This window comes from Augochlora pura, chromosome 3 (assembly GCF_028453695.1).
Source record: "Augochlora pura isolate Apur16 chromosome 3, APUR_v2.2.1, whole genome shotgun sequence".
Taxonomy (NCBI): Eukaryota; Metazoa; Arthropoda; class Insecta; order Hymenoptera; family Halictidae; genus Augochlora; species Augochlora pura.
In genome coordinates this window covers 179,021-194,636 of record NC_135774.1, presented here as the reverse complement: position 1 = coordinate 194,636, position 15,616 = coordinate 179,021, and the positions used below count along the sequence as shown (strand labels likewise).

At 49.3% G+C, this 15,616-nt stretch overlaps 1 protein-coding gene across 1 annotated transcript; it reads left to right on the top strand.

Moving 5' to 3' along the window:
* Window positions 1-766: 766 nt before the first annotated feature.
* Hasp (Hig-anchoring scaffold protein) lies at window positions 767-15,030 on the top strand. The gene is made up of 6 exons (XM_078176806.1): window positions 767-2,271; window positions 3,495-3,625; window positions 4,353-4,593; window positions 4,828-5,632; window positions 5,829-7,277; window positions 14,778-15,030. The coding sequence occupies exons 1-6, from the start codon at window positions 1,479-1,481 to the stop codon at window positions 14,845-14,847; spliced, it is 3,489 nt and encodes a 1,162-aa protein (XP_078032932.1). The 5' UTR covers window positions 767-1,478; the 3' UTR covers window positions 14,848-15,030.
* The last annotated feature ends 586 nt before the right edge of the window (window positions 15,031-15,616 follow it).

Sequence of the window (15,616 nt, the reverse complement as noted above, 5' to 3'; positions counted from 1 at the left end):
CTTCAACGGCGGATTCGTTGGCAAAGGGGAGGTAGAGTACTGGAGAAATGATAGCAGTGGTGCAGACGAAATGATGCTCCAGAATGAAGTAAGCTGAAAATGTGGAACAAATATTTTCCATAGAAAGCTTCATTTTCGAGGAAATTAACTTTGAAGATCGCTGGAGTGCGAGCGCTACCCAATACTACTTGGCCGACATGTCTGCCCCCGACTGTCTGTTTCTACTTGTTGGAAACACGGCCGCCAGGATAGTACTATCCGACTCCCGTTGTCTCTCCGTTTCTCTGCGCGACGTGTTATTCACCGAATTCTCCTAGGAAATGTAATACTCTGTTACAGAGAACGTTCCGAGCTATCGACACAGCTTTTAGGTAAAACTTTACTCTCGACTAATTCGACAACACGCAAGACCACGGTAGCGTTTCTCTTTCGGTGAACGCGGAGCAAGCCATGCACGCGCTATCGGTAGATATAGCATCGAATCGATCGAATCATTTCCATCGAATTTACCAATAAAACTATTAACATTCTTTCACTTGAGAAACTTTTCAGCTGTTGAATGAAAGAGGCCTTTCAGGCAATCGTATAAAGTAGTTGAAGTTATCCGAATTGTTAAAGTGAATTCGACGAAGCCATGTGACAAAACAGTTGTTCCGGAGGGATAACGAACGACGGACCGGGGCACGATCGGAACGACCGGTCCGCATAATAAATAATAAAGATAAATAATCGACGATTCGGATGAGCAGCTCGCGCATTCGACATAGGAGTTACCCCTACTTTTGGATCTGCGGCGAGTGGGTGGGAGCGATGGTAGGCTAGGACACGTATCTGATTGTGTCCGATTGTAACGGTGTCCGTAGAAAAAAGGAAAAAGAAAAAAGAAAAAAGGAAAAAGAAAAAAGAAGCCCGTGGAAAGCATCCCCCTCGCGCGGCACGGTCGAGCGAGAGGTGTCTGAGGGTGGTCGTCGATTTCTGCGCAACTCCGAGCTTTTCCCCTGTCCCTCGCCATCTGCTGGAAGCTGCACGAGTGAGGAGATGTATTGAACAGGCTGAATGCGCGTGCAGAGATGCGCGAGTATCCGCGAATTCCCGGCAGCACGGGGCCGCAGTCCGCACAATAAAGAAAAAAATTCCACGGAGTTAGGGGAACAGAGAGGCGGCGAGCGTGACGGAGAGAGAGACACGCCATCCTAATCCTCCTGGACGCCGAAGAGGCAGACTCGATTAATAGTCACGGCCGCGAGAGAAACGACGTCGTCCTCGGCGGAGCCTCGGGATGAGACTGGCACTCTGCTTCAGACTGGTCCGACAGTTTTTCCGTCGAATCTCGTGTAAACGCGTGGACGCCAGTCAGTGAGAGACCGAGTGCGAGAGAGCGCGAGAGAGCGCGAGAGGGAGAGGACCGTTGGACCCGTGCTTCTTTTCCGCGAGTTTCTTCTTCGAGCCAGTGTTGTTCAGCGAGAGAGACTGCTAGGATGCGACCGAGTGCTGCTCTTCCGTTGCTCTTGCTGTGCACCCTGTTCGTCGCGTCCGAGTCGAAGCTCCGCCAACAAGCGGCGGCGGCCGTCGACGACGACGACGACGAGGACGACGACTGGGACGACGACGAGGACGACGCGGACGACGACCAGACCTACCAGTCGAAGCCGGAGGTCGACGACGATGGCAGGATTTACAAGAACCCGAGGAACTCGCCGTCGGCGATGTGCCCGCGCGACGAGCAGCAGGCGATCCTGCTCGGCCAGAAGTGTCTCCGGAAGTGCTCCACCGACGAGGACTGCAAGAGCAAGAAGAAGAAGTGCAGGTGCGACGGGGCCTGCGGCATGTCCTGCATCAAGCCCGAGAGAGAGTGCCCCGTGCTGAACGCGATCCCCCATGGCACCGTCACCGTCGCCAGCCGGTTCTTCGGCGACCAAGCTCGTTACACCTGCGACCCGGACTACTTCCCCGTCGGGCTCACCGAGAGGACCTGCAGGGCTGACGGCAACTGGACCGGCACCACTCCCGCCTGCAAAAGGGACCCCAAGTCCTTCTGCTCGCAGCCGCCGAAAGTGACGAACGCGCGACACAACGCGCTGCCGGAGCAGACGACCTTCGACCTGGACAGCGTCGTCCAGTACTTTTGCGACCACGGCTACGTGACCAACGGGGTCAGGAAGGCCAAGTGCCTGTTGATGCAGGGCTCGGTCAGTTGGTTCGGACCGGACATCACCTGCGAGCCGAAGAAGTGCGACCCGCCGGCCGACATCGCCAACGGATGGCACGCCGGTACGTATAGTCGGTTGCGTTTAGGTCTACTGTTTTTCTAGCCGTTGTTTGGCATTTGTACCTCGCGGGCCACCGAAGCGTCGTCGCCCCGCGAGATCGGCAAACGTTTGCTTAACCCATTGCGTTGCCATTTGTTGTCGAGATTAATTGTTTGGACGGTTTTGTTGGTGCTGGGCACACACGGTGTCGGCAAATCTGCAACTAGTCGACCAGTATTTTCTTGACAATTCGAGGCGAAGCTTTCGACTTTATCGTTTCTGGCCATTTTTCAGGCTGAGAATTCAATGAAATTTCTTGTCGCGATACCTTTGGTCGATGAAACGATAAATTGTTTTTGCACGTTGTGCCGGTTCGAGCGAGTATCGACGTTTTCAATGAAATATTTATGCCAGTGTAATGCATCGTTTCTATTGAAATGGTCGGAAGAGATTTTCCTGAAAAATACGCGATGCATCGGGAACGTAATACATATTTGATGCTCCTGTCGGAATGTTTACATCGCTCGCATAAATTCGTTTTAGCTCGTTCTACGCGTAGACGTCGTCGTCGACGGGATCGCAGAGCTTTATAAAAGATTTTCTATAGAATTTCGCATACGGTGGTTTTAATCAAGCCGCGTATTGTTTGGAATTGATGAAGAATTTGTAGAAGAGTACTCGTCGATTAAGTTCTCCAAGTGACGATAAACGACTTGGGGTCGGTTTAAAAAGCGAGACCGTTAAAGTGATTTACAATTTGGCTACGGTGGTCTCCCGCATTTCCCACTGAATTATGGAAGCCGTACTATTGCTGTGCTGTATTTAATTATTTATGAACGATTGCATTAATGATACAATCATTAGCGACCACGTAGCCACGTAATTATAAATACTTGTATTATCCAATTGCTTCCCATCGAGCGTGCTCTCGTATCATAACATCGTTATTACCCCATCCGATAAACGATCCAGAAAGTTCTGTTTTTAATGAAATGGGAGGCTGAGACGTATCTGCGCAGCTATGATCGTGTATATTGCGGTAGTAGGTTATATAATATGTTTTCGACGTTCAGGGTCTCGTTTAAAATAGTCCACGAATCTTCTTTGATGGAGTATCGGTTTCCCTCCCTCGGCAACCTCGAACACCGCACCGATATTATTGTCAACGATATCGCCACATTCTCGAGGCACCAACGGTGCGCCGTTGAAAATTCGGCTAAACATGGTATATCTTTGCTTTTCAAGGGGAGTGTTACACGTACGACTGTCGCGTGTCGTATCACTGCGCGGAGGGCAACGAATTAGTTGGCAAGGCTGAAAAGCTTTGCTTGGCAGACGGCACATGGACCCCGAAGGAATCGCCACAATGCGTTCAAGTAAGCATTTCGCGAACAATTCAGCTCGCAGACAACTGAATCGGAGCATCCTCGGTCGTACCACTCTTGCGTCATACATACAAACTCTGTTGTATATTTTAATGAAACGCATTGCGAAACGCGATAATTGTTCTGTGGATTTTTCATGCTGGACGAACATGTTCTACCTCATTTGCAATAAACAGTAGTCGCGCGGAAATGTGTTCCTCTTCTCTTTATAAATTTTTAACGGGATGAAAATAAAATACAAAATTTTACTCGTACATTATCTAGCCACTTTCATAAATGCTTAAAATGCGCAGTCTAATCTCTTCGCTCTCGTACTCGAGTTTTAAATATTATGCATTTAATACTTGAATTTACCAAGTTATTTAAGTAGATTGTGCGATCAATAATTTTATATTTAGAGAATACTTTTCATACCCCATTTATTGCTTTCGACTGTTTCAATATCAACTCCTGAGAATAATAATCTAGCCTATATTAACTCTCTGAAAATTTATTTAGCTAATATTAATACCGAACATGTTTTCTGCCAGCCCACTAAGGTATTAATAAATTCATTGATCACGATTTCATTTCATAGTGTGCAATTTCTATGTAGCATGTACACTTTTCGAGTACATTTAATATTTTGTAGAACCGGTTGCAAGTTGTCCCAACATCTCCCAACTCCGTGTCACTCCCTTTCCATGAGCTCCAACGTGGAAACGTTTCGTTTGTCCAGGTTACCACGGTGGAATGCCCTATACCAGAGAACCCTGTGAAAGGGAAGGCGGTCTTCACCTCGTATGCATACAATTCCATCGTGCATTACGAATGCGACTACGGCTACACGGTGGTAGGCGCGGGGACGAGACGCTGCGGCGCTGACAGAAAATGGACTGGAAAAATGCCCACTTGCCAAGAAATTAATTGCGGTTCGCCCGGCGTTCTCTACAACGGCTGGATCGAGAATATGGAGGCTGGTAGGTTTTCCGTTATTCTACGAGTAAATTCTTGGAAATAAAATGAGATCGGTATTCGTAGTCGTCGTCTCGCCGTCGGAGCAGTTCGATCTATGTTCGTTCCCCTTACGAAATCGTGACAGCTGCACACGGACCACGCGTCACCTTGTTACGCGGACGAAATTCGATACGACAACTCCGCGATCGATCGCGAAAATCGATCTTGCTAATCCTCCGGACTTGTTTCGGCGCTAGGTACGGGTCTGGGTGCGAGCATAATTTACCGGTGCAACGACCACATGAAGCTCGAGGGAAATGCCTCGTCCGTCTGCCAGGCCGACGGAAAATGGCGTTACCCGTTACCGCAGTGTCTGGCTCCGTGCGTGGTGCCGCAAATTGAAAACGGCAACATCACGGTGGCGAGCCACGAGAACGATCACATCAACAACGTCACCGTCGTGGAGCACGGGGAGCGGTTGCTGGTCTCCTGCGTGAAGAACTACGAGTTCGCCGCAAACAGCACCCCGGTGGTCTGCAACAACGGTACCTGGTCGATAGTGCCCAGTTGCTCTCCGGCTCGGTGCAAGCACATGCCGAAGCCGCCGAAGAACGGCATGGCGATCGCGCCGAAGACGGACCATGGGATGAGGGCTGCGTTTAGGTGCAAGGACGGCTTCAAGCTGGTCGGAGGAGGACCCATGAACGACTCTTTGTGGGTGCGATGCCAGTATGGGAACTGGACCGGAGACATTCCTCACTGCGTCCAAGTGTTTTGCCCGTTCCCCGGCATGATCGAGAACGGCAAGGTCTTTCTCGTGGGAAACATGGGAGTCTACGATTATAGACCCTACGTGAAGAAGGTGGTGAACAACAAGCAGATCATGTACGACTGCGACAAGGGGTACGTGCTGGACGAAGGCCAACCTACCGGGGCCACTTGCGTTGGAGGCAACTGGAGTCCCAAGGAACTGCCCAAGTGCATACCCGGACAGCATCCCAGACTTCGGTGGAGCAGGCGAAGGAGATCCATCAGCGACGAGGATCTCACCATGAGTTACAGGTAAGCACGACGGAATTGAGTAGAGAACGGGTCGCGATTCGTGTTGCCCGATTGCTTTGCTACATAGACAAACATCAGAGAAACTGATTGTTTCAACGATATTCTCCAAGCTTTCTCTACTCTTTCAAGTCCCAGAACCGCGACCTATTCCCCAAAGAATTCTAGAACTATAGAGTATCAAACTTATCGTCCACAGGAAGTTCATCGAGTTCTTCCGCAAGATCGGCAAGAAGCTGCTTCGCCTGGAGCTGAACAAGGGCAAGGACCACGCGAACCACAAGTCCGAGAAGGCTCTCAACTTTACGCAGCATCGTGTCGAAAACTCCACCGAGCCATCCTGGAAGAAGCACCCGAGCCACGGGAACCGCTCGAAGCTGCGCGAGGAGAAGATGATCGACTTCCTCGAGATCGCTTACAGAAAGCTGCAGCGGATCGACGCCAGACAATCCAACAGCTCGTCGTCGAACGGCAGCATGCACGATCTTTTGAACGCCATGAGCAAGAACTTTTTCCACGTGGACCTGTCCGAAGCCCGACGCAACGGCTCCAGAGGCCGCTCCGAGTTCGAGGTTAGGAATCAACGAGAGTTTGTCAAGCTGAAGCGAAAGTTTGAGAAGATCATGCGGTTCTACAACAAATCGACCCGCTGGAACGAGAAAGGTCGCAAGGACTCGCGGAAGAAGGGCCAGACGCACGGCGACAAATCGAAGAAGTCAAAGGAAAAGAAGAAGCATCGGAAGAACTACTACAAAGGCTTCTACGAGTTCGTGAACAGCTACGTGACCGAGAAGCTGTCGATGCTGGAGGCGAGGAACGCGACGGAGGAGCTGATCAAACGGATGAACATCGACAAGTTTACAGTGAGGAACGGCAGCACGTTCACGGTGGGCGAGATGTACGCGTTCTTTAAACATATCATTGAGGCGAAGCTGAACAGCACCGAGGACACCTCGGCACCTACGACGACATTGGCCGCCTCGTCGTCCACGAACACCACGACGGCGTCCAGCGCGTCGTCGTCGTCGTCGTCGTCGTCATCGACGACCACGACCTCGGCGACGACCACGACGACGACGACTACGGCAAGCAGCACGACTACCCTGGCGACACCCAGAGAGATCGAGAGCCACGATAATCGATCCTCCGCGGCGCCTGGGAACGAGTCTTTGGCCCTGGACAACGAGATCCCGGCCAACAAAGAGGGTGCTCCCAAGCACCGCAGCAAGCGGATACGAAACGCGTCGGAGGACACGAGTCCCGCGCACCAGAAGCGCAGACTGCTGGCCTTGAACGTTCTGACGATGCGGAAGGACGGCTCGAGAAGGGTGCGCAGGAACTCGAAGCGCTCGAGGAAGGCCTACGACGACGAGAAGACCAGACAGTTTACGTTCAAGGAGCTCGAAGCGCAGCAGCAGAGCCGCTCGAAGCGCTTCCTGCCGCCGTCCGAGCTGGATAATCAAATATTTCTAAAAAACTTGTATCTGAACGCGTACGAGGATGAGTACAGGGCGAACGTGAAGCGATCGATCGGTCAGGGCAATCACACCAACGAGGAGCAACAGCAACAGCAGCAACAGCAGCAGCAGCAGCAGCAACCTGCCGTCTACAGGAGACGCAAGGGCAACCTCGGCGCGTACGAGATCAAGTGAGCGATGGGAATATGTAATTGTGTTGTGATATTAACGGAATTTATTAAGTCATTTACCGATATCAATCGATTTTAGGCGAGTATACACCATATACGATAGTTATAATCGTTGTCCCAGAAAGTCGATGCGCATTGTACCGCGTGTGTCGCGCTTTTTTCATGAGTCAGTCTTTTTCCATGCAAGTCTCGGTGTACCCGGAAATCCCGGGCTCATTAATCGACGGTTCATTCGGACGCGATGTGAGCCGTTAGAGATGATCGTCGTCTAGGTCGCGCTAAGTTCTTTGGGTGTCGATGTGTTCTGTATCACGATGCGGATCGAAGGTGGAGGCCGCGGCCTTTGCAGTTGCAATCGATAGGGGTCTCGCGAGATGTATCTTCTTATACCAGGTTGCTGGATCGCCGATGGTTAGCGACCCAGTGGTTGGTTGGGTGGTGAGGCCACCGGCTTTACACGTTCTGTTGCTGCCACGTGCTTGCGCGTGGAAACCGTTGGCAGTGCTGGTCCGGAAAATCGGTCGAACGACGAGTGTAGGATTTATCTCTCGTAGATGAAGCAATCGCTCGGATCATACCGATGCGACGTTTTCACGTTCTAATATCGCCGTACAACTCTGTATCCATCGACGAGACAATCTTCGCGACGTGGCGCTAAAAGGACTAAGGAAATTGGCCCTTATCTCTGCGATTAAACAATTTAATCGGATCAGGACATATCCCGTACGCGCCAAGGAAGTTAAGACTGATCGACTCTGCATCTTCCAATCGGGAAAATTCCTCGCGTAAATCAGAAATTCTTCGGTTTTATTGACTGAGGTTTTATTGACAGGAAGGAGGAGGAAAATGAATATTCTCTCGATTTCCTTCCGATAACGGGTTTATAGGAACAGCACTTTGAACATCTATGCCAAATCACCACATTCATTGCCCCCGATCGAACGAATCTTTACAGATTCATCTTAAAAATAACTCGACGTCTTCCTTCGTATTAAACGCTAGATTCGTCTCAAAGTATTAAACTTTGACTATCGGAACAGCGGCCAAAATTGTAGTTAAATTGCGAAATTAAGGTTTCTCGGAATAACCGTATAAGTCTAATTTACCTTGGTAAGTCTATCGATAAGTAGAAGCCGTTTCACAGGTTTTTCTGAAAATGTGGGAGCGGGACCGTAGCTCAGCGTACCGAACGAATGTTCGGCGAGCGTCGCGGTAAATCGAAACGCGTACGAAAATCAAAAGGACGATTGAACTGCAAAGGCGCGAGAAATATTTGTAGAGGTAGCTGCTGCTGCTCCATCTAGAGATGCTTGCGGCGGAGATCTTTGAAAGTACGTTTGTTTGTCAGTTTACCTTTTCACAACGGTAGTCACGCTCACGTCGCGAAACGTACGTATTTTAAGCGCCCCTAAGGGCAATCCGTAATAGTAGACGGCTACGTTAACGTATTTTAAGTATGTTCGTGGGAATCGCACGGGGAGAAAACACGTTTGTCGGTAATGAATCTCGTCGAGCCGGACGATCCTCGTTTAGACGGTCGGTTAATTAAGTTTCACTCGAGGGCTGTGTTTGTTGAATGTTATATGCCGGTTATAATGATAGGTTTTTGTAAAACTGTTGTTCATCGGAAGCCGGGCCGCATTGTAATCGTTGTACATACGTAATACGTTCGTTTCTCGAATAACGCCCTTCTCCTTCCTCGGTTCGATTGCCAGAGTGAATCGAAACGAGCGACGCGATCGTATCGATATACATATACATATACATATATCTATACGTATATTGTATGCATATATATATATATTCCCGTCCTTCTCTTCGTAAATTCATTTTACTTGCGCATATTCAAGGCCCGTACTCTCGAGCCATTTGTATCGATCGGTCGATCGGTCGATCGATCGATCGATCGATGGACCCTCCACTGCATCGTTCTCACTCACACACGCGCGCACATAAACACACGGACACGCCTCCCCATACCTACACGTATCCAGAAACGCATAAACACGAGAACGTCGACGATCGAAATTACTTCGTACACGTGCATTTTTATGAACAGAAACACACAAAGCCATTGGATAAGTATCATTAGTGAATAATAAGTATTATGATACGAAGAAATTGAGGGTGTATTTTAATTATCCGAACCAATATCTCCTTTCAGAAGTTAATCGTACTCTGCGACTCCGTCGCAGGATATTTACTTTTATGCGATCGTAGGGTCGATAATAGAATCGCGTGTGTTCTCGCATGCTTGCCAAGCAGTTGTTCTTCTTTTCTGTCGATTAATCGAAGCGCGAGACCAATCAACTGATTCTATTTTACTTCCTAACGTCGAAAAAGCGTTCTGCTGATGTCATATTACGAACCATTCGATAGTGAAAGCTCATATTCCGGGAGTTTAATTGTTCGCATTCAAAAAATAATTTACAGCAAGAGGTGTTGATGTTAATGCGATAACAAATTCAACGTTGCATCTATGGACAGACGATGTGCCAAGAATTACGTGCACGATCTGTCGAAAAATTCCAAATTAATTCAATCGAATTCATCGTGCCGGATTTACGACATCGATCTCCAAATAATCCCAAAGTCATAAATATACGTAGCTGATGCGTAAACGAACAACGGGAATTACGTTTCTCTAGGGTCGGAGAAAGGCAAAAAGATTCAATCAAACGCCAATCCAACAAAGTTAATTTCGATAAACGGGAACGCGTGCTCGCGCCAGTATGAACAACACGAAGGTCCGCCGAGAATCGTTGATCGTGATCGAGAAGAGTGTCCAATTAAAGCCTCGGAATCGGCCGTACATTAAACGGAAGCCGTAAAACCCGGGAAGTGCGAAATTCCTTTTAGCAGCGGTTTCGTTTCGCCCGGGCTACCCTTCGCTTCCAATAATTTCATGAATAATTAACTTTCTATTGGCGGTTTTCAGAGCCACCGCTGCAGAAATTTTAATATAAATCTTATTAAAATGTTTACAAAATTAAGGGAATTATCGAACCAGACCAAAGTATACTTTGGACCAAATGGTCCAAAGTATTGGAATGCTAATCAAATTGTATCAGTGTAATTCAATTTAAGATTTAGCTAAAAAAACATATATGTATATGTATATATATATATTGAAAAGAAGCTGTCAGTCGGCTGTTTCTCCATATTTTTCAGTTAAGAAATTGCTGCGGTTTCAACAAAGTATGCCTTTCGAAGTAAGATACCGATTTCAAAAATAAGTCGACGAATTTCTCCAGTAAAAAGTCAGGAACATCAGAGTTCCCTCGGATCGTTATCTACGCACGATTCCTGAAAGGTGTGCGTCGGCACTCGGCGCGTATAGCACGATGCCAGCCGAGAGCAGGGAGAATCGTATTCTCGATATCTCCGGATCGATGGTGCACGCGGGGATCGGTGATTATGCTGTAACATCCGAGGTAATTAAGTCTGAAAATAAGCAGAGCCTGAAAAAGGGATCAAGGGGCGCAGCGGGGCCCGCGTAATTCGCGCGGCGCGCCGCCGCCGTTCACGTCAACGTTCTCTTTCTCTTTCTCTCTCCCTCTCTCTCTCTCTCGCTCTCTCTCCCTCTCTCTCAGCCCTCTCCCTCTCCCTCTCTCTCTCCATAAGCGACCAGCAGCTCCGTCCACCTGTCAATATCGACGGTGTCATTAATTACGGACCAATTATAATTCGTGAGCGGCGACGAGAAACCGTGTCCGATGTTATCTGGTCAACACGGCTCGTTAACACAACCGCCACCGGTTCGGGGAATCGTGTTAAATCGATTAATCCGGCCCGACAACACGCGCGTTCGTTATGATAAGGCGTCCGTGTGCCGCGCAACAGATCTATACGCTCGATAATATCGCCAATAAAAGTGCGAGCCCGACCGTAAGATTGTTATTACACGGGAGAGGCGGAAGGTGCAGATTGCGAACGCGTAATTGGTCGTCGTTTCGCGCGAAACAATTATTCGCCGGAATATGATTGCCGGGATGGCCGCCTTTTATTTCAGGCCATCGAATTATCTTTACTGCGCGGACAGCCTGGAAGATACACGGTAAACGTCTCGAATCATCAAATACTATGTTTCACCCTCGACTATTATCTACTTAGCGCCTGATAACAGATGGATTCGGCGGCGCCATATTTGACGCTGCATTTTAAAATGTGAAAAGGTAATCTCAATCTCGTTTGAAGCCTCTATTATAGAAATAAGATCTATTATAGAAATAATGCAATCGATTTCGAAATATACGGCAAACCCTGAATGAAATAAATTGATTGGTTAACGTTGCGCAATCGTATAGACTCTCTGTAGCGCTAGGAAAAATCAAGATCGCGTTTCGATTAACCCGACGGAGCTACTAAATTCGATTCGACATCGCCTCGGAGACATTGATCGAACTCGGTGGTTTTATCTTTCGTTTTCGACGGACAATCGAGCAACTATCGCCGTACAGGTCGCCGTCGAGCAAGATGTGCCTCCTGTTGAAAGGCGCAACAATCATCGAGTTGAAACGCTACGGTGACAGATCCGCGCGGTCGGGGATCCGGCAGCCAGAAAACTCTCTGAAAATCGATAAACGCAGCAAACAGAGGCAACGTTCGACGTTCTCGAACGGAGAGTGCCGGTGGCATTGGTACGCCTGCGCTCAACGAAGCCCGAGGCGAGATGGTGGACGGAAAAAAAGAATGGACAAGGACACGCACCACTAATTCACTTAGCCGAAGCGCGCGGTGCTTCTCGCGGCATGGCTGTGATTATTCCAGTTCGTACGACGATGATTATGCGGTCAGTTGATACGGTGTTAAACGCGCTAACCGAGAAAGCGCGGCGATAAACGGCCTCCGGGCAGCCGAGGCTTTGTCGCCCATTAGTTCCTCTCGCGCAAACACGCCGCCGCGTCGTGATGCACCGTGACGCACCGTGACGCGCCGTGACGCGCCGTGACGCGCCGTACCACTGTGTTTCAAAACCAATGTTAACGATCGATGTAAACGAACCTCGGGCGGAACAGGAAGTGTACCGCGGTGTTTGATCGAATGCGATGCGAACGGCCGCTCGACCCTACCGGTGCTCCGGGAATCTCATAAATCACGGAAACTTTACGATCAACAGGTCGCCTATGAACTATTAATCCGGGATCTTGCCGAACGCCGCGTTAAAAGCTACCAAAGAACCGCGTTCTGCGCTACTTTGCCCCGAGTCGACGGTTCGCTTCTTACGAATCGTTTCTGCGGTAGCTGCGCGACTTCCTCCTCAAATATTGAGAGACTCCGTGGATTAGCTGAAATACCAGCTAATTAATTGAGCACCAACTACAGAAAAATAAATGTTGTCTCCGTTAATTCCAAGAAGCACGGGTTAAACGTTTCTATAATATACCATCGTCGAGCACTAGCTGGAGAAAATTAGCGTACTCTGGGAAGCGCGGTCCGCGTCTGAACGGAGCTTTCGACTTGTCGAGTAAATTCGGTGCAGCAGGATTCGAGTGGTTGGCTATCACCTGCCGGGAGCGGCCGGGAGGATCCACTCGAGACGGTGGAAGCGGATCGATCTTGGGGAAAGACTCTCGCCGAGGAATCGTGAAGGGTCTCGATGGCGACAATGTGGACGCAGTTGACGATGGCGGAGGACCGAGTACCGAGTAGCCGGTGATAATCTCGTACAAAGAGGAGTTAAGCGGCGCGGGCTTCCTGCCAATTCACCGAGCCAAGTGTCGCCTTAGCGCAGTCAATGCCGCCACGAAATTGCTCGGTGGCTTCGCTCTCAATGAAACCTGCTGCTATTCCGGGCCTAGAAAGAGGATTTGCCTAGATAACCGCACGGCAGCGCGCGGGCGTGCCAAGTTGGACGGGCCATTGTACTTTCCACGAGTTCGTGAATGGCTCCGTGCCCCCTGGCCCACGGGCCCGCAAGCCCGCAGGCCCCCATGCCCCCGAGCCCCCGAGCCCCCGGGGCCATGCACACCTCCAATGGATCGCAAAACGCAGCGAAAGGCTTTACAGACTAAGTCCGAGTCGCGCCTGGTTGGACAATCGACTGGCCGAGCGAATTGTTCCGCGAACTTTCCTGGAACTGGCTTCCCTCCGACGTTGAAACCTCGCCGCTTCTGGACGTGACTTCGCCAATGGGGAGGAAACTGCCGACTGAATGATGCTTCTGTGAATGAACTTTCGTTTCGGGGGCGAGGACCTCGCTTTACAGGATAGTTTGCTGATACTTTGTTGGCTGGACCTCGTTCACCGAGCCGGACTTTTCGGCTCGGGCTCCTTCCCAGCGTTTCACCAATTATCGGAGATCATCGACTTCTCTAGTTTGCCGAATCCGAGGAATAGAAGCTCCAAGGCTTCGAGCTTTTCGAGTGCCGCATTTCTGGATATTGGATCATTTATCGGAGAAAGTCTTTCATTCGCAATACATTCTCAAAAATGAAGAATGGGCTCCCAATTAATTAACCGAATTTGCAGTTCAATGAAATCCAATATGCAGCATCTACCATATGTAAATCTCGTAGACTATAGAATTTGTATGTTTGCAAATTGATAGATGTCTTAAGAATTTTTCTTAAGGAAGAGGGCAAAAGCTGTTTGTAATTTTTGTTGGGGCAACTCTCTCCGTTCGCTGATGACGTTTGCATCCTTGAGGCTCGGATATTACTAGATTCGGCAACGTCTTCGAAAACCAGTAAAATTTTGCATCGTTTTTAATGGCGTTTGAACGCACAGTTCATTACCATTATAACATCGTCGTGTTTATCGACTCCGTTTCGCTTACATTTTCGCCTCGTTATCGACCGAAAGGTGACGGCGCTTCTATCCGGCTCGCTTAATTATCCGAATCATTAAGTTGTTTCCGGTCTATGGTAGACCACTCGCGGTTACAGTTGATTACGCGGCAGCTAATTCAGGAAAAAGCCGGATCGGCGGGTGGTCGTTAAACAGGAAATTCACGGACGAGATTCCCCGTCGCTTTCAACTAAAAATGCGCATAATTCTGCTGGAACAAGGCTGTGAAAACGCAAGTTTTCGCGCCGAATTCGGTGTAAACGAATGAAAATTTGCTGAATCGAGACAATTGCGGCGCTTTGCTAAAAAAAGCAGACACTGCAAACAAACCCCCACAGTTTATTCGCAAACGTTATCATTCACCGAATCAACATCGTTTTTCATTTTTCACATTTACATCTGCTGCTTTAAGCTATCGAACGAATTTTATAATATGTGCAATGTGATTTGTGTGGACAACCGTACGGTTATATATTAATTTTGAGTTGGTCAAAGAAACGTAACCTTCGAACCCTCACGCGGTCGTCATTTAAAGCGACGTCGAACATATTCTCAGTTTCTCTCGACGCGGTGTTGGTCGTCCGAGAGAGTTAAACAATATAAGATTCGCATGGTTCCGAAGTAATGAAAAGACCGTGTAAGGGCTATCTCGGTTACCTAACGATTTAAACCTCGTTGCCAGCTAATGAACGAGCCCGCCTCTGGTTGCAGCTTCGCAGAGAGTCAGCGACAAAGGGCGGAGGTCAATGAGAGGGCACGATTCCGCGATTACAGAAAGTAGAGGGTGCGACCGAGTGGCTAACCTGCAAAGATGCGAAGAAGGGCCACCTAGCGCGCAGTCCAGCGAAAATCATTTTCCCTCGCAACGATAGCAAGTCGCCAGATGTCTCGATACACCATCTCCGCCGATTCGTGTTCGTGCTGGTGGAACTACAACCGAGACCGAGACCGAGACCGAGACCGAGACCGAGACCGAGACCGAGACCGAACGGTGTTATAATCTCGGGTTTTGCTTGCGAGCAGCTGGCTAATTTGCTAGCGAGAAGGACGCGCGGACTGGGCGACACCGGCTCCAACGGAGGCGTACGATCAAAGTAGAAAGCGAGAAGGCGTTAAAGGGGAAGAGAGACTTTAATGGCCCCGCGTAACGCGGATCACAGGTCCTGGCCTCTTTATGGGATAAATCGTTTTATTGTGCTGCTCGGCAGCATTCGGACGACGCTCGAAAAGTTGCCGGTGCTAGGTGCGAAAAGGGAAGCTGTCGTATCCGACGTTAAACGCCTTTCCGGGTGAATCGGCACCATGAATGATACTTTGAGGGCTTTCCGACGATCGCCGCCGAGCCCGTCGAACGCTGCGACCACGCTGATTGGACAACTTTTCTCGAAGCTTCTCTGCCAGAGGTTACCACGCTGATCTAACTTTAAGCCATTCCGCTGAACCGATTTCGCTCGTCAGAGCGAACATGCTCCGGCAAGTTCCTGCGTTCTGCTTTGTCAGATGGATAGTGAAATTTATGTACATCTATGGTCCCTATAAATTGGTACAAA

What these genes read in the sequence shown, in the direction of transcription:
- Hasp (XM_078176806.1), top strand. Translation starts at nt 1,479, where the DNA reads ATGCGACCGAGTGCTGCTCTTCCGTTGCTCTTGCTGTGCACCCTGTTC. An exon ending in CGCCAACGGATGGCACGCCG is followed by an intron (nt 2,272 to 3,494) that starts GTACGTATAGTC and finishes TTGCTTTTCAAG; the next exon opens with GGGAGTGTTACACGTACGAC. An exon ending in AATCGCCACAATGCGTTCAA is followed by an intron (nt 3,626 to 4,352) that starts GTAAGCATTTCG and finishes TCGTTTGTCCAG; the next exon opens with GTTACCACGGTGGAATGCCC.